The sequence below is a fragment of the Rosa chinensis genome, chromosome 5 (genome assembly GCF_002994745.2).
Source record: "Rosa chinensis cultivar Old Blush chromosome 5, RchiOBHm-V2, whole genome shotgun sequence".
In the NCBI taxonomy this organism is placed as follows: domain Eukaryota; kingdom Viridiplantae; phylum Streptophyta; class Magnoliopsida; order Rosales; family Rosaceae; genus Rosa; species Rosa chinensis.
The window spans coordinates 80,892,854-80,911,738 of NC_037092.1; the positions used below are offsets into that span (position 1 = coordinate 80,892,854).

General features: G+C 38.8%; 1 protein-coding gene across 1 annotated transcript; it reads right to left on the minus strand.

The window, feature by feature from the left end:
* Positions 1-6,255: 6,255 nt before the first annotated feature.
* Positions 6,256-9,743, minus strand: LOC121049296. The gene is made up of 4 exons (XM_040506020.1): positions 9,085-9,743; positions 8,054-8,965; positions 6,606-7,750; positions 6,256-6,390 (listed from the first exon to the last, which is right to left on the minus strand). Exons 1-4 carry the CDS (start codon positions 9,741-9,743, stop codon positions 6,335-6,337), a joined length of 2,772 nt encoding a protein of 923 aa, XP_040361954.1. The 3' UTR covers positions 6,256-6,334.
* Between the last annotated feature and the right edge of the window lie 9,142 nt (positions 9,744-18,885).

Sequence of the window (18,885 nt, forward strand, 5' to 3'; positions counted from 1 at the left end):
CCATCGTCTGATGGCTGCATTGAAGTCAGTCCGACTGACTTTGCTTCTTGCCACCTCCTTCTTGGTCTTTGTTGGTGGAGAGGCTCTAGGGGTGGATTTTGTTCGATATGAAGGTGTGATAGGAGTCTCGGATTTTGTCTGGGATAGGGGGATTGCGGCTTTCGATTATGGGAGCCTGATTGATGTCGATCAATTTGGTTGGACTGCCTGGTGCTTGCTAGTTTCTAGGCTGTGCGGGTCAGAGATATGACAGCGGTGTCGACGGCATCATGATCTCTTTCATCAAGGGCTCGGACCGATGGGATCGAGTACCCAATCTTTGGATGCTTCGATCTTCGGTGGCAACAGTTATTAAAGGTGGTATGGGATGAATTTGACAATGGTAGTGGAGGTTTGCCATTGCTGGAGTTGCAACTGATCCTGTCTTATTTTGGAATGGTTGGTAATGGCTACTTGATCGCTGGGTATCCTAGGTGCAGGGGTATTATGGGCATTTGGGGTGAACGCAGTGGATTTGGTGGCGACATTCATGGCTGGTGCGGCGGCAAGGAAGCTTCTTTCCCTGCTCAGGTCGAAGATTGGAGTAGCTGGGCCATTTGGGCCTTGTACTGGCAGGTGGGCCACAAATCTAGGATCACTGCTCTAGGGTTTCAAGTAGTCTGGATGAATTGGGGCTCTATGGCCCATGGTATGGTTTAAATTTTATTTGGGTAGCAAAAACCAGTGCCTTAATTGGTTCCATTTTATGTCTGCTTCGAGTTTTCTTGGTTTTTGTTAGAATAAAGGTGCATGGATTTTCTAAAAGGTGGGTGTACTGGGAACTTTTTGGATGTTTATTCTTCTATAATAGAGATTTCAAGAGGTTCTAAGGAACGATTATTTCTGTCGACCCCATAGGGGTGTTTCATTTTTGTACTGCTTGCTGAACTTAATGAAAGGGCTTACCTATTTCAATAAAAAAACTTATCCAAAATTGTAATGTTACACAAAACCAATCACAAGATACGATTGCTCAACCATAATTATCTAACTTTATAGAATTTCTCAAATTTCAATTGTTGTACTTTATGCTCCTGCACCCAGTCAAACCATGTCCTGATATATTGTCTTTGGGTTATTATTCAAAAAAAAAAATTGTCTTTGGGCAAGGAATCTATTACTTCTTTAACATCAAGTAACTGACAGCTGGCAATAATCTCTAGATCGATGCAAACCAAATCTTTGTTAGTGGAACCGATTAGAGCGACAATAGTTGAAGGCATGATTGCTTGTTTTCTTCCATGACGGCTTACAAAAGATCGAGAGACCTTAGTTTAGGCTTTATGGGTGAACATGTTCTTAATTCTTAATCAGAAAAGAACAATAGAAAAATCTCTAATCCGTACTTACTATATACTTACTATCATTAAGAGAACATGTTATCCAAAACTAAAAAAATGTACCAAAATAACTCTGAAATATTAATAAACTTTAGTACTCATAAAATATGTAGGAATAATATAGTCAAATTACAAAAAAAAAAAACAGAAAATAAAAAAAGGGTATTTAAATCAAGGTCCAATTTGCTACATCAATTTTCATTGTAGTCCGTCTACTTTTTTTTTTTAATTGCAATTCAATCACTTTTTTCATTGTCCATTTTGCCCCTCAAGGTAAATAAATGAAACAAATCAAAATCTCATAATTGGGGATTTTGTTTTCAGTTTGAAAATACTAGATGGAACCAGTGTTGATAAAATACTTTTTCTCAAGAGTTTAATCAAAGAAAGTATGATACATGACACGAAGATTTGCTAACGCAGTGTAAACCTCTCCACTGAGGAAACTTCACTGCGTGGCTTTTAACGTAGCCAACACGAAAAATCAATCCAATATTAAACACTAGAGTTTACAGAATACAAGTAGTGTTGTTCACAACAAACACCTTTTCTTAGCAACAAATGCTAACTTGTTTTACAACCATTCTAACTCTAGATTCAACATTCCAGGCAATCAATCTTCAGCCTTCCTTTCACTCAATTGAATCACTGATCTTGAGAGTGAATGTAAAAGATTATGCAAAGTAATACATGAAACAATTAAAGAGGGTTTTTCGAAAACGATTTGAACAAAACAAGAAGTTCAAAGAGAAACCAGTTTCAGCCGTCAAAAACCCTACCCAAAACTTTAGTTTTGAAACCTTTTTATAAGGGAGAAAAACTCCCCCTCAATCAAATCTTTTCTTGATAATTGATTAAGATAAATATAGAAAGATTTAAAACAGTTTTTGAATGTGCAATCGATACTTTCCTAACAAGGTCTCAAATTGATATGCATGTTAAAAACCATTTTAATGCATAAGGGATTATTGACTTAATACAACCGATATGCATATCAATTTAGATTTATACCAACCAATATGGAATGAATACACATTAAACTCAAGATCAGTGACTCGATTTGACTTGATCTTGTCTTCAAGAACCGATCTTGTGATCTTTCTCTTTGCTTCCTTGAAGCTCCGGTTTCCTCGTCGTAGTGGGAAATCATATGTTGAATGGTAATAGGCCAATGTACTTACAATCTCCCCCTTTGGGCATTCCCATTCAACGCATGATTTTTCATCTTTTGTCCTGCAAGTTAGGTTTCACAGATAAACACTAATCACTAAACAAAGGGTGCTACTTGGAGTAAGGAATCAGTTTCCATCCTTTTCCGGATCCAAGTAGCCAAAATACGATTACTTAAGAATAATAATAGCAAGCATCCTAAGAGTATCTGTGCTTATGCACTTACACACCAAAAAAAACTTTTGTCCATCAAAAATTAAAAATGCAGAAACAGAAATAAAGTAAGAAAAATCAAGTTACTTCTCCCCCTTTGAATGGGAGGGCACGTCAAATTCCTCACAAAGCTTGGTGACGGTGTCCAGAAATTCCTCTTCATCCATGGAATCCGAGCTTTCCTCTGGTGCGACAGGCTCCTGCATGGCATGGGATGGACCGGGAGCGTCAAACCCGGGAGGGTGGCGCTGCATGTTCCGGATCTCCTGTGTGAGAGTGGTCAGGGCATGACGAGTTCGAACCAGAAGAGAATGCATGTCGTCCATGTCCGTCGTGAGGCAAGCAATTCGCCAGTCAGCCACTAGAATCTGATCACGGAGACTTTCCAGAGAGACAGGAGGAGGAGGACTCCGACTGCGTGTACGATGCATGCCGGGATGGAGAATCCCGGCTCTGGCAGCTGCCTGACGACCTTCTTCTGGAGGAGGCAGGCGGCGATGTCCTCCAAGGCGAGTTGTTTGCTGTGAGCGAACCATGGTGAGAGAGCAGTGGGTGAAAGAACCTGCACACAGAGACAACCAAGAGTAAAATCCGAGGGAGACAAGAGAGGCTATATGTAGTGAACAGTTAGGTTTTAGGAAGACCAAGGAACACACCGATTGGGAGAACGGCTCAAATGGGGAGAGAAGTTATGACAATTTATTTTCCCTAGATATATGCATGCAGATAACTTCTCCCCCTCAACTTAGGCATAATCATTATGGAAATTAATTGTAGGCAGATTACCATCAAGGAAGGAAACGAAGAGCCAAAATATATTCAGAGAATCTGCAAGTATATCAGAGGATCGTTTCCTTTGCAAGTATCAAGGCAATGAATGCATAGGTCATATCGAGGAGAGAAAATATAGCGAAGTTTAATCACAGAGAGCACAGATCACTTAGTGGAAGGCACATAGTTCAGAGTACGAAGCATGATGTATTCTCTCAACAATAAGAATTGGTACTCATAGTTAGACCTTAAGGAGTAAACTTGTGATAGAAGTGAATATAACCATGATGTGGGGCTTAGAAAAGATTTTAGTGTCATAGAGAAGGAGTGAAGTAAGAGAACTAAAGTAAAGCTCATGAAATCTCCTAAGAAGGAGCAGGAATCATTGTTCCCAAGCACATGTTTTAGTGGAGTCAAAGATCTCCTTTATTTAGTGACAAATATTACTCATGTAACAAGACTCTTCTCAGCAACTCCCAGAACAGATGTTCTTAGGGTACTAAGCATAACAAGGATGCTCCATGGAGAGAGTCTCGAGTAGTTGTCTGCATGATTTTATGTTATGTGCAAAGATCACTCACCAGCTCGTTTCTTGCAAACCTTAGAAAGTTCACCACAACTAAGGCCTGATTACTTTGAGAGATGGGATACAATTTTCCGTTCTCGTTTCTTACAAATCCTAGAAAGTTCACCACAACTAGGACCTGATTACTTTGAGAAGAGGGAATTAGTTATGTGAGCAAAAGAAGCAGTTCGTCTACTTCACTGAATCTCATTTGACAGAAAACAAAAGGAAACATGCCACCACATAGGCTATAGGTGAAGATGCATAGTAGGGTTACTTGATTCAGTGACTAAACATGAGTACACAATTTCATTTGTCCAGAATAAGGCATGATAACATAAGATACATGACTGAAAATATGTACATTTCACTAGTGACTGTGATCAAGGGATACTAGGATCACAATTTTCTCAATCAATAGTGGACAGTCATCATTTTGCCTTAATGCTTAGAACATATCCCTAGGGCATTCCTCAACATTTCAAACCTAGCAGTGTCAAGAGGCTTAGTGAACAGATCAGCAAGTTGATTTTCAGTGGGCACAAAGCTTAACTCAAGTATGTTTTGTTCAACCAAATCCCTAATAAAGTGATATCGGAGATCAATGTGCTTTGTTCGAGAGTGTTGAACAGGATTCTTAGTGATGTTAATAGCACTAGTGTTGTCACAGAAAATAGACAACTTACCTTGAGATATGCCATAATCATGAAGCATTTGCTTCATCCAAAGTATTTGTGTGCAGCAACTTCCAGCGGCAACATATTCAGCTTCTGCAGTAGACAAGGATATGCAGTTTTGTTTCTTACTATGCCAGGCAACCAGATTGTTGCCAATGAAAAAACATCCCCCTGAAGTGCTTTTCCGATCCTTTAAATTTCCTCCCCAGTCAGCATCAGAGTATCCTGCAATTTCTACATTAGTGTCGAAGGTATAGAAAAGGCCACAATTAACTGTACCTGCCACATAGCGGATTATTCTTTTGACAGCGTCCAGGTGAGATTCTTTGGGGTTTGCTTGAAATCGAGCACACACACCCACACTGTAAGAGATGTCAGGTCTGCTGGCAGTGAGATAGAGCAAACTCCCGATCATACTTCGATAGAGAGTCGGATCAACTGATTTTCCTTCATGATCTTCGCTTAACTTAGTAGTTGTACTCATGGGATTGGTCACTGTCTTCTTGGAAGCAAGACCGAATTTCTTGATCAGGTTCTCAGCGTATTTTGATTGAGAGAGAAACAAACCTGTGTCTATCTGCTTTACTTGCAGTCCAAGAAAATACGTTAGTTCACCACACATGCTCATTTCAAATTCACTTTCCATGACAGATTGAAATTCTTTGACAAGGTATTTAGAAGTGGAACCAAATACAATATCATCAACATACACTTGGGCAATGACAATGTCATTTTTGGTTCGTTTCACAAACAATGTTTTATCTATGGATCCTCTAGCATACCCTTTTCCCACAAGATGAGTGGATAGTCTCTCATACCAGGCTCGAGGAGCCTGCTTTAGCCCATACAGGGCTTTCTTGAGCCGGTAGACATGATCTAGGTTGTGTGGATCTTGGAAACCTGGAGGCTGCTCTACATAAACTTCCTCCTGAAGAAATCCATTCAGAAAGGCAGTTTTGACATCCATTTGAAACAATTTGAACCGGAGATGACAAGCAATGGATAGAAGTAATCTAACAGATTCCAACCTAGCTACAGGAGCAAAAGTCTCGTCAAAGTCAAGTCCTTCGACCTGTGAATATCCCTGAGCAACTAGTCTGGCTTTATTCCTAATCACGTTTCCTTTTTCATCGCTTTTATTTCTGAAAATCCACTTAGTTCCTATAACATTGCACTTACTAGGCCTTGGTACTAAGTACCATACATCATTCCTAGTAAACTGATTCAGTTCATCTTGCATGGCGCTAATCCAGTTATCATCCAACAAGGCTGCCTTAATATTTTTTGGTTCAATAATGGACACAAAACCAAAATGAGATATAATGTTCATGCTTACCAAATTTTCGGTAATGAAACACAGTAATACATTTTCTTCACTTACCTCAGAGGGACTTACCTGAACTGCAGCCTTTCTCCTTGTCATCGGACCATCTGTTAGATTGCCGATGATATCTTGAGTGGAGTGATCTTTTTGAACTTGCTTGAACCCTCTTCTTTGGGTGGGAGCTGGTTCAAAAATGTTGTCATGGATTTCCTCTTCCTCTTCCTCAGATGATGTTTCAGTATTCTGTGAAGGTGTGACCGAGAAGGGTGAGGTATCTGCAAATGTTACTTCCTGTTTCACACATTGATCATCAATAGAAACATTAATGGATTCCATAACAACACGAGTTCTTTTATTGTAAACCCTATATGCTCTGCTGTTCAGAGAATACCCCAAGAACACACCATCATCACTTCTAGCATCAAACTTACCAAGGTGTTCTCTATCTCGTAGAATGTAACAAGGACTGCCAAAAACATGAAAGTGTTTAACATTTGGCTTCTTACCTTTCCACAGCTCGTAAGCAGTTTGATCATTTCCTGGTCTAAGGAATACTCTATTTATTGTGTAGCAAGCAGTGCTGATCGCCTCAGCCCAAAAGTTTTTGCTTAAACCTGCAGCGTGTAGTAATACTCGAGCCATGTCTAGCAGTACCCTATTTTTCCTTTCCACTATCCCATTTTGTTGAGGGGTTATTGGAGCTGAGAACTCATGTGACACACCAAGCTCATGACAGTAGTTAGAAAAAGAGGCATTTTTAAATTCAGTTCCATTATCTGATCTTATTCTCACTAAACAGTTATTAGATGATTGTTTCTCAATGATTAATTTTTGACTCAAGTTCTTAAAGGACTCAAACGTTTCAGTTTTGTCTTTCAAGAAGTTTACCCAGGTGTATCTTGAGAAATCATCTACAACTACTAGTATGTAGCTCTTACCTCCAAGACTTTCAGATTGAGCTGGTCCCATGAGATCCATGTGTAATAGTTCCAATACTTGTGAGGTTGTCGCAGAATTTACCATTCTGTGAGGTGCCTTAGTTTGCTTTCCAACCTTGCAGTCTCCACACATCTTGTCAGTTTTACCTTTTAAATTTGGCAAGCCTCGGACACATTGTTTGGAAGATAATTTCAGCAAGTCCTGATAGTTGATATGTCCCATCTTTCTGTGCCAAAGTTCAAAGGTTTCCTCTGTGGATTTAACAGACAAACAAGACTGCAAACTAGAAGATTCATTTGCTTGAATATGATAACAGTTATCAACAGATCTCATACCTCCCATGATACCTTCACCTTTCTGATTTAGGACCAAACATCTCTGTTTGTTAAACCACACATCTTCATAGTCATCAGCCAAATGGCTGACGCTAATCAGATTTGCAGTTAATCCTTCAACAAATAACACATTTTTAAGGTTAGGTATACCTGGAGTGTTTACTGTACCCCGAGCTAGAATGTTAGCTTTCCTCCCATCTCCAAACGTGACTGATCCAGAGGTATTTTCATCCTCAAATGAAGTAAACCAGGTTTTGTCTCCAGTCATGTGTCTAGAACAACCACTGTCAACATACCAAAAATCTCGTCGTTTGTCAGCAAATGCAGTTAAAGCTACCAAACAAGTTGCCTCAATGTGAGAGCGTTGATGAATTTTGCTAGCACAAACAAAAAGACATGTATCATCAGTTTCACCAACAGGGGACCAATGATTTTTGCTTTTAATTTTTCTGGTCCAGACATCTTTTCTTCTTTCAGTTTGAGGATTCTTTTGAGAAACAATTTCAGTTAATTTGTTAATGAGTTCCTTTTGTTCTTTAAGCTCAACCTGTAAGGTTTCAACAGTACATTTTTCTTGAGAAAATTGTAAGTTTAAAAACCGTTCATTACATCTAGGTCTGATATGGCCAATCTTACCACAGTGATGACAAGTAGGAACAAAGGTTCTAGGGTTTGCGTACCTGTGTTGACCAGTGGGGGATTCTTGGTCAAGTTTTACCTGATGATGTTGGTTTGAATTACCTTCCCTTACACTTTTGACATGATCATCAAGGGAGACATCTATCTGCTCTACAGATGGTTTTGAGGCACGTACGAATTTGGTGCTTTTGGAATCTTCTCCAGTGTATCCTAGCCCACATGTATCATGAGGAGCTTTTCCTGATCCAAGTAACTTGGACATGGAAGTGGAGCTGATATCAAACTTCATGAATCTTTCTTGAGTTAATTTTAACTCATGTTGTAGAGACTCATTTTTCGCTAACAGTTCCAAGTTCAGGGCTCTTTGTCCTTTAACATCCAGTTCTAGAAGTTTGATCTTGTTGAGATACTCATTCTTTTCAGTCTTCCACGTCAGTATCTTTTGGTCACCTTGTAGATCTGCCGATTCACTCACGAGTTTGCTTTTCTCCAGTTTCCATGCAGATTGTGAGGATTCGAATAGTTTCTCCACCTTTTCTTTTTCAGTCCTCAGGAAATCTACTTCTTTTTCCAAGCTCAAGTTTCTAATCAGAGTGGCCTTTGAAGCTTTGTAGAGTTGTTTGCAGCGAACATTTGTTTCATCATCATCAGAGAAATACTCATCACTTTCAGAATCAGGCAACAATGATGAGACAAGAGCCACATTTTCAATTTCTTGAGATTCATCATCACTCCAAGTTGAAAGGAGTGACTTGTTGTTGCTGTTTCCAAGCTTCCTATTTCCACAGTCAGTAGAAATGTGACCGAAACCACCACATTCATAGCATTTTGGTTTCCCTGAGTGATTTCCTTTGAAGTTTCCTCTTCCATTCTTACTATTGTAGTCACTGTTGTTACCACTGCCAATATAGTTATTCCTTCTGGGAGCATTCGTGTTTTTAGAGGAGTTCTTGCTTTTGAGAAATTTTTTGAATTCCTTCGTCAGTAGAGCAAGATCTAGTGATCCTTCTTCCTCTTCAATTTCTTTCACTGCTTTGAAGGCTACGCCCTTGTTTTCTTCTCAGGTTTTAACCTCATCTCATAGGTTTTCAAATTTCCGATGAGCTCATCAAGTGGATAATCATCTATATCAAAAGAGTCCTCTATGCTCGTAACCTTTGAGTGAAATTTTTCCGGCAGAGCCCTGAGTATCTTTTTGACTATTTTATCTTCATCAAAAGGTGCTCCTAGACTGCGACACTGACCGGAGATTTTAAGAATTCTACCATGGAAGTCATCCACGGTTTCATCATCTGCCATAGTCATGGTTTCGAATTCAAAAATCAGTGCTTGCAGTTTCTGTGCACGTACCTTTTTATTTCCTTCGTATGTAATCTGTAGGAGATCCCATGCCTGCTTGGCAGTCTCACAATGACTTATCCTCAGTTTTTCCCGCTCCGATAGGGCTGTGAAGATGCTGTTCTTCGCTTTGAAATCTGCTTGCAAGTTACGAACTTCTTCCTCAGTCCAGTCCTTCCTTGGTTTGGGAGTGGTAGTGGAAGCGCCTTCTTCTTTTGCTTTTGTCATAGGTACACTCCAGCCATTTTCTACGATGTTCCACACGTGTTCATCTTGAGCATAGAGGTATGATTTCATGTAAATCTTCCATTGAGTGTATTTTTCACATCCACCTTCGAACCAGGGAGGACTATTTATAGATCCCCCAGTAGCCCTATCACGTGAATGTTCCATCTTTCCTGGGATCTCTAGAAGGTTCTAGAACCCGCTCTGATGCCAATTGAAAATACTAGATGGAACCAGTGTTGATAAAATACTTTTTCTCAAGAGTTTAATCAAAGAAAGTATGATACATGACACGAAGATTTGCTAACGCAGTGTAAACCTCTCCACTGAGGAAACTTCACTGCGTGGCTTTTAACGTAGCCAACACGAAAAATCAATCCAATATTAAACACTAGAGTTTACAGAATACAAGTAGTGTTGTTCACAACAAACACCTTTTCTTAGCAACAAATGCTAACTTGTTTTACAACCATTCTAACTCTAGATTCAACATTCCAGGCAATCAATCTTCAGCCTTCCTTTCACTCAATTGAATCACTGATCTTGAGAGTGAATGTAAAAGATTATGCAAAGTAATACATGAAACAATTAAAGAGGGTTTTTCGAAAACGATTTGAACAAAACAAGAAGTTCAAAGAGAAACCAGTTTCAGCCGTCAAAAACCCTACCCAAAACTTTAGTTTTGAAACCTTTTTATAAGGGAGAAAAACTCCCCCTCAATCAAATCTTTTCTTGATAATTGATTAAGATAAATATAGAAAGATTTAAAACAGTTTTTGAATGTGCAATCGATACTTTCCTAACAAGGTCTCAAATTGATATGCATGTTAAAAACCATTTTAATGCATAAGGGATTATTGACTTAATACAACCGATATGCATATCAATTTAGATTTATACCAACCAATATGGAATGAATACACATTAAACTCAAGATCAGTGACTCGATTTGACTTGATCTTGTCTTCAAGAACCGATCTTGTGATCTTTCTCTTTGCTTCCTTGAAGCTCCGGTTTCCTCGTCGTAGTGGGAAATCATATGTTGAATGGTAATAGGCCAATGTACTTACACAGTTTAAATATTTAATTTTTTTTTTGATCGGGTAAATATTTAAATTTTGAATATCAAGTTCTTCAAATCTACTCAAGGAAAATTATAATAAACAATATGCATTTAAATTCATGTAAACATGTCATGTATACCTACATGAAAGGTCAATAAATTCTCAAACAATGTAATGTATCTATATCATAGAGTCAAAAAAGAAAAAATAAGACAAACTAAGTATCGTCGTTGACACAACAATTCTTAGAGATATAGTAATAGACCAGTCCATAGTCGAGTTTTAATAGGTAGGGAAAAAGAAACCAACACTACCCTACCATTTTTTATGATATGCAAATGGATATCCATTTCTAAAATATTATTTTTGTAATAGCTATATATATCTATGCACAAGGTAATGAAAAAAAGCAGGTAGTTTTTTTTTTTTTTAAATCGAAAGATGTCAACCTGATTTTATAATTCAGTAAGCAGTACCAAATGACACACCTCTATGGGGTCGACAGCAAAGAGCCGTCATTTAGGACTTACAAATATCCTATTCTAGACAAATATAACTCCGCAATCCAAAGTACACCCACCTTTTACAAAGTCCATACACCATTATTCTAACAAAAACTAGATACTCAGAAGCTAATTAAATAATTATTTTCAACCGAGCACTAGTGTTTGCGACCCAAAAACAACATTAAACAATATTTGTGGTAGAGGATGACAAACCATCCTCCACACCCCTAGCTAAAGAAGCCTATAACCCAAAGTTCAGGTTCCAAGCCACCCAATTTGGGGCCCAATCACCCCAACCAACGAGAACCCTAGCAAGCATCACGTCCTTAGCCCTTGCAGAGCCGCCGCCACCAACCTTGCATCCGTCGCCGATGCCAGCCAAATTTCTGTCAAGACAACTAGCAGCAGTAAGTCCTGACCATAGCAGCACCGCCACCCCTCAAAACCTGTTGCAGAGCTCGCCTATCCAAGTCCCAGCCTTCAATGAAAAAACCACCAGCACCCGCCTTGATAGCCGATCTTGATTTCAACCCGCCACCATCAGTACTGAGCCTACCACCGCCTCCACCACAGAACGGCAAAGCAAGAGCAGTGCCTCCATCAACACCGCCAGAAGATCCACCATTAGAATCAGTTTTCACCACCAGAAAACCAAAAGCAAAGGAAAAAGAGCCACGGGGCAAACGAGCACCGTCGCTCAAAGGACGACCAAAGAAGAGGGCAAGCCCAGCCTGTCTGATCATAGGGATAACGCCGCCGCTAGGGTTGGTTAGCAGCGAGTGAGATACCTCTCGTGAGAGAGGCAAAGAGAAAAGCAGCATACCTCAGTATACAAAACTTCCTCTCATAATAAAAGCAAGGTAGTTTAAACATGGTTCCAAATAAAAAGGTAGGAAAAAAAAATGAATCATTGCAACTTGTTAAGATGGATCAATTTAGAGTATTACCACTTTAGATGGATCAAGACCTTCTTATGAAATACCCATCTGATATATCTATTTGATTGTATAATGAAGTTGAACAACATGACAATCCTATATTGAAGTGTAAAAACAAGAAGAAAGTGATGAGAATAAAGGAGATCGAAGAAAAGAGACATGATATAGGGTATAGAAAAAAGATGGTAATGTATGATCATTTTATTTAAGTTATAATATTTTTTAATAAATATGCATCAATTAAGGGTTTTGTTGTGCTGATGAGATATTATAATTGGTATGATTTTTATGAATACCAAATTAATGTAAAATAACATTAACTCTCAATTAATTGACTCATAAATTATTGATTGTTTTGATTAATATTGTTATAGGTAAATTTGGTATGTGGAAAAGTAAAAGTTGACTCATCATGCTAATATGGATGAGTACGTAAGCTGATGTGGATGCCTAGTCACTGGACCGCAATTAGCAAAAAATTTCGTCCATAGAAAAAATTCGTGAAACAGGCAAGTACATGGGAAAAATACCCATTGAATCCATTTTCTCTACAGATAACTACCCACTATCTGCAAATTACTTTCTATTTTTTATTTTTTTCTTAGGACTAATTTCAATTTACCCCCCTGAGGTTAGGGGTCGTCATCATGTTAGTCCCTCTAGTTTCAATTTAATCAGTAACACCCTTGTACTCTCCAAATTCATCAGCCGTGTCCAATTTTTGGACCTCCGTCCAAATTGGACGTTAAATCTGTTATGTGGGCCTCTTTTAGGAGGCAAAATGGTAATTTTGAGTTCCAAATTATATTAAAAAAATTGTTTCCTTTTTTATTATTTTTTTTCTCTGTTTCTTCACTTATTATTATTATTATTTTATAATTTTGTCTTCAACCTATATATCACAAGTTATAATAGGTTTATAAAAACAAAAAAAAATACTCTAGGTGGTTAAAAAGTCGCTCGCTGGTCTACGATATTTGTGATATATCTCCGATAAAGCGAAAAATTTTAGGATATATCCCCAATAAAGTGAAGAAATATCTGTAAAATATGATTAAAAAAATAAATACAGATATTTCTTCACTTTATTGGGGATATATCCTAAAATTCTTCGCTTTATCGGAGATATACCACAAATATCGTAGACCAGCGAGCGAAGAATTTTAGGATATATCCCCAATAAAGTGAAGAAATATCTGTATTTATTTTTGTCATCATATTTTACATATATTTCTTCACTGTATTGGGGATATATCCTATTATTTTTCACTTTATAAACCTATTATATTTTATAGATATATTTTACAGATATATCCTAAAATTTTTCGCTTTATCAGAGATATATCACAAATATCGTAGAACAGCGAGCGGTTTTTTAACCACCTAGAGTATTTTTTTGGGTTTTTATAAACCTATTATAACTTGTGGTGTATAGGTTGAAGACAAAATTTATAAAAATAAAAAATTTAAAAAAATGAAGAAATAGGAGAAAAAAAAAAAGAAGAAACACCTAGATGTTAAAGGAAAAACGCATTATGTGTCTTTGTCAAAGTGATTAACGGAGAGGGAATCAAGGAATTAGCGATTACCATCAATCAGCAAGGATTACAGACCAATCAGCAAGGATTATAGACCAATCAGCATTTAATGTCATCATTGTAATTGATATTTTCGTTGTAATTTTCTACCTATATAAAGGGGCTATGAAATGAAATGAAATGACCAATTCCAATTTACTTTTACACATTATCAGCACGCTCAGAGCCAATAGGCAAATAAAAAAAACCTTAATTTTCTAGTTTCTTTCTTCTTCCCGTCGAAAAAAAAAATCAAAAACCTAGAAGAAAAAAAAACTTTTTCTTCTTTTGTGCCGCCACAAAAAAAAAAAAAAATCCTTCTTCCCCAGACCGACCTCCAACCAGCCCTCCCCCTCCAGACTGGTCTCACCTCACTGGCCAACACCCACACCCGGCCCAACCTCGCTGCAAACCCCGCTCCCGCCCACCAGCCCCAGCATCCTACCTGCAGCGCCTCCGCGCTATTGCAACAGCGCACGCCCAGTAACAGCAGCACCGCCTTCGATCCAGCCCGATTCTGGCACTATTTCGGCCGAACCACCTTCGTCTTCCTCCAGCACCACGCCTGCACAGCCCGCCTCCACCCTCACACCCCTCGCAGCGCACCTAACGCCTGCATCACCTACCAGCCAGTGCAGCCGGCTATCCCCCAGCAGAAAGAAGAAGACACGAAGGAGGAAGAAGAGATAAAAAGAAAAAGAAAGAAAAGAAAAAAAACCAAGAAACGAGAAAAAAAAAAACAGATTTTTTATTTTTTATAATTTGGAGCTCAAAATTACCATTTTACCCCCTAAGTGGGGCCCACATAACAGATTTAACGGTCAATTTGGACGGAGATCCAAAAATTAGACATGGCTGATGAATTTGGAGAGTACAAGGGTGTTACTAATTAAATTGAAACTAGAAGGACTAACATGATGACGACCCCTAACCACAGGGGGGTAAACTGAAATTAGTAATTTTTCTTAAATATATATATTTTTAAAATTACAATAGAAAAATTTTCTTATTTGCATTTGGTTGCAGACTAGTTTAATTCTAACAGGATAAGATGGGAGAATGAATTATTTTGGCTTTTCATTTTTTGGAGAAGGGAAGAACAGTTGCATTTTTAAAGAAGAGAAGAACTATTTGTGTTTCCATGTTCCGTCCGGTGGCATGTCTCCGGGACGTCGTCGTTGGATAGGTAGGTCTAGATTCTTAGTCCACCGGTGAAGGTACGAGGCACAGTAAGGCTGAGATGGAGAAGAACGATGTTGAACTTGTGGTATTATGTGGGAAAGTCTAGAACTGCCGATTCGGGCCAACGACGATTGGATCCACCTGTGGTCGCAATCATGGAGGCTTAGTGGAGGACAAGGGCAATCTAGGATGTACTCTAGACCCGACTGGAATCTAGGGGCAACGGCTATCCGGACACTGTTTTCGAGTATGTTTCCACAGTGGGATGCTTCGATGGGCATGGCTCGACATCGATGCGGTTCGGCTGCAGAAGGGTTCGATACTGGCATGGTTCGACTGTTGGTACCGGCCTTGGTTCGCTGGCATGGTTGTTCGGCAGTGGTGGTGGTACACGCCCAACAGCACGCAATGGAGGCTGAAGGGATAGCTAGGTCATGGCCTATGCTGTGTTGATGGGTCTTTGCTAGTAGGCTTGTGATCTAGTTATTTTATCAGTAGTTTATTTAAAGTTTAGGGGTATTTTATGTACAATAAATCCTTACCACATCTTGGTAAGGACAAATGGGCTCTGTCAAGGTCTGCATCCTCAGTATGCCTTATCTACCCTAGCGAGGCTATGAGTCATGAATTGGTTGAAACCTCCCGGTGGCAGGATGAAACAACGTGTCGTCGGATTTTTTTCTTCTGGCCGACAACATATTGGGAAGCTACTTTATTAGTTTTACGACATTACTTTAACTTTCCAATATGCCACCGTTATTGTAAAGCAAATGGAGTAGTTGATATGTCACTCTTTGCTATTTGGTGCATGTTTGAATATAGGGAAAATATCCATTTACCTAAATTTGAGCTACACTAATCCCACTTACCCAAACAAATTATAAGCTTACCCTATTACCCATAAGATTACTCATTTTTTCCTTTAATACCAATTAAGTTTATTTTGTTGGTTTTTTATTTATTTTTAACACTATTTTGCCTTCCCTCATTTTGTCACTTAGAGATAGAAAAGTCATCGGAGACTTTGCCGGACTCCGGCACCGGCCATCAGAATCCGATCACCGGTCACTAAATTTCGCCGAAAATCTCACAAGATGTTCCTAAAAAAGTCGTCGGAAATCTCATGGTCACCGGAGAGATCGTTGGAAACTATTACTGCCCCTCAATAAAACCTAATAAACTATTATTGTCCCGCAATAAAATATTTATTGGGGGGTAATAAAAGTTTATTTGGAGGAAGTGAGACTTATCTCTCTAAAATTATACAGATAAAACTTTGATAAGGAAGAAGATAAGGAGGTTACATCAATTCAAAACTTTTATTGAGGGGCAATAAAAGAATTATTACCCCCAATAAAATAAAATAAACTAACAAAAACTTCCACCATTTTCCAAAACCTTTATAACCAATCAGAATCTACAAAAAAATTGTAAGACGAAGTATTTAGATCATGGACCACTACTCTACACCTTTTTCATTGAAGAATGCAGCCATGCCTTGGGGCCTATGAGTCGATGGATCTTAGACCCACTACATATGTTCATTCTTGGCAGAAACATTGGGCAATTAAACGAGTAAGGTTGGCCATGCCATGTATGAGAGCCATCCGTTACGTCATCGAGAACCAGAAAAGATGCTTGTAGCTGCAAGTAGTATTACCATGAAATGTAAGCTTCTAACTCAATTTTCTAGATTGATGCAAAAGAACTAGAACTAGTAATATCTGAGACAGAATCATTCCAGGCTCAAACGAGAATAGTAGCGTGTTATTTCCGTACCCATTTGATGCACCAACCTAGAGCGGTGGCCTGGAAGATTTCATCTTCAGTCAATCCCCTTCCTTTGTGTCGCCGCTGTCATCTCCCTCGTCCATGTTCATTTAGTATATATTACTCCAATTCCCTTCAAATTTTAACAAAAAAAAATAAGATAGATACTTTCTCCAATTCCATAACATGCAAACCAAATCTATTAATCATTCATTTCAATTCAATCTTATTAGTGTTCATATGCATCCAAATCAAAGCAAAAAAATAAAACTTGAAAAACTGGAAACGAATAATGAAGTCTTCCTCTTTATCAACGTAGAAAACATTGAGCTTCTCGACCTCGTCATTGAGAATCCCGATGAACCAATCCTGGAGATCTGCCAAGGGCCTGCTCGCACCGATTCCACCTTTGGCGGCAGCATCTGGCAGCTATTGATTAAAATTGAAGGGGTGAGGCAGAGCATCGACGGCGACGGCGGGCAAGCGTTTGAGGAGCTTCTTGAGAAGCTTGTAACAGAGGAACTTGTCCCTTGTAGGAGTAGTCAACTATTTTTGGACCCCTCATTATGGCAGTTAACTCGGTCATTATTTTGGTGGTAAATATCGATCATGAAGGCAACAATGATTAAGGCCTTAAGTACTGTAATAAACGTGCAATGATTATGATTATAAATGCTCAATGAATTACCATCGTAAATGTATAATGAATGACGGTCATAAGTAAGCAATGATTAACTATTATTAGTGCAGCAATAATTGTCATCATAAGTGAGCAAATAAATGCAACCATAAAAGCAGAAATAATGGCAGCTTGTACGTCCCCCAAGTAAGTCATCGCCTATATAAAGGAGGCTCGTCGTCCAAGTAATCCATCTCATTCTGATTCCACTTACTACACTCAACTAATAAACATACTGACTTAGGCATCAGAGGGTTTTCTACAGGTATCTCCTCCTCTTCGAGCCGACGGTCAAACTCCAAGTCAATGCTCAAAGGAAGATTCTCGATTGTTCGTAGTTAGCTCCCGCTTCAGTCCGCATTCACTGGTGAGTCAAAATCCTCTACGAAATTTTTCATCGCCAACAAGTGGCGCCATCTGTGGTAACCACTTTTCCCTAAAAAGTGATGGCGGGAGCTGCACCTTAGGAAATATCATTTTTGTCACTAAGGACTAGGAGTAATGGAGTACAAGCCCCAAAGAGACAAAAGTTTGGGTAACGTAGACTAGCATTCTTTCCTTTAGTAACCATATTTCTGATTTTTGCTCCCTTTTATATTTGAAATATATTTGTGGTCGGTGTTATCAAAATGTATGTGTAAGGCCGGTGGCCAAAGTAAATACCCAAGGCCAATGGCCAAAAAGAATAAAACGTTGTTTATCAGATTCAAAGGGAAATGGGGGTAATTTCATGTCTCATGATGAAAATGAATCTTCACCTCGCATGAAAATGAATGCGGCGATTATTATAATAATAACTACGCGCAATTATTACAGTTATGAATGCACGACGAATGACCGTCGTAAATGAGTCATGATTAACCGTCGCCAATACAGCAATAATTATCATCATAAGTGTGAAAGCAAATGCGACCATAAAAGCAGGAGTAATAGCGGCTTGCCCTCCAAGTAAGTCATCGCCTATATAAAGGTGGCTTGATGTCAAGATAAACTATCCCATTCTGATTCTTCTTACTACACTCAACTAAGAAACATACTGACTTAGGCATCAGAGAGTTTTCTGCAAGTACCCCCTCCTCTTCGAGCCGATGGTCACTCTTCAAGTCAACGCTCAAAAGAAGCTTCTCGATTGTTCCTAGTCTGCTCCCGCTCCAGTCCGCATTCATTGGTGAGTCAAAATCCTCTACGGAATTTTTTGTCACCAACAACCCACCACTCTGAGATGGTGGCAGTAGATTTTCGGTGGTTCCTCAATGGCTCAGAGAGAGAGAGAGAGACGATTGAAAAAACAAAGTTGGAATTGGGTTTTAACCCGTAGTGGCATAATTTGCAATTACCAAATTTTCGGATCCCATAATTGATTTTTTGCCATTGAATTGGGTGAGTTGGCATACTAATCTTTTTAATGGGGAAGCGGGTTCCTGTTAAGTCAAATTTGAGCATTTGGACCCATCCCTTTGAATATATTGTAGTTGTAGAGACTCCAATTATGATTCAGAATGTCCTCTTCAGGTGTATTGTAATATTAGATTTAAGCACTGTGTCCCCCCTATGTATTCATCATTTTCATTAATCAAGCCTTGAAGACATCCAC

Excerpts from the sequence above, each read along its gene's own strand:
- LOC121049296 (XM_040506020.1), bottom strand. The coding sequence starts at position 9,743 with ATGGAACATTCACGTGATAGGGCTACTGGGGGATCTATAAATAGTCCT. Across the intron at positions 7,751-8,053 it reads TCCCCCACTGGTCAACACAG|CAAAATTCATCAACGCTCTC; the intron begins GTACGCAAACCC and ends TGTTTGTGCTAG. Across the intron at positions 6,391-6,605 it reads TGCTTACGAGCTGTGGAAAG|GAAGTAACATTTGCAGATAC; the intron begins GTAAGAAGCCAA and ends TGTGTGAAACAG.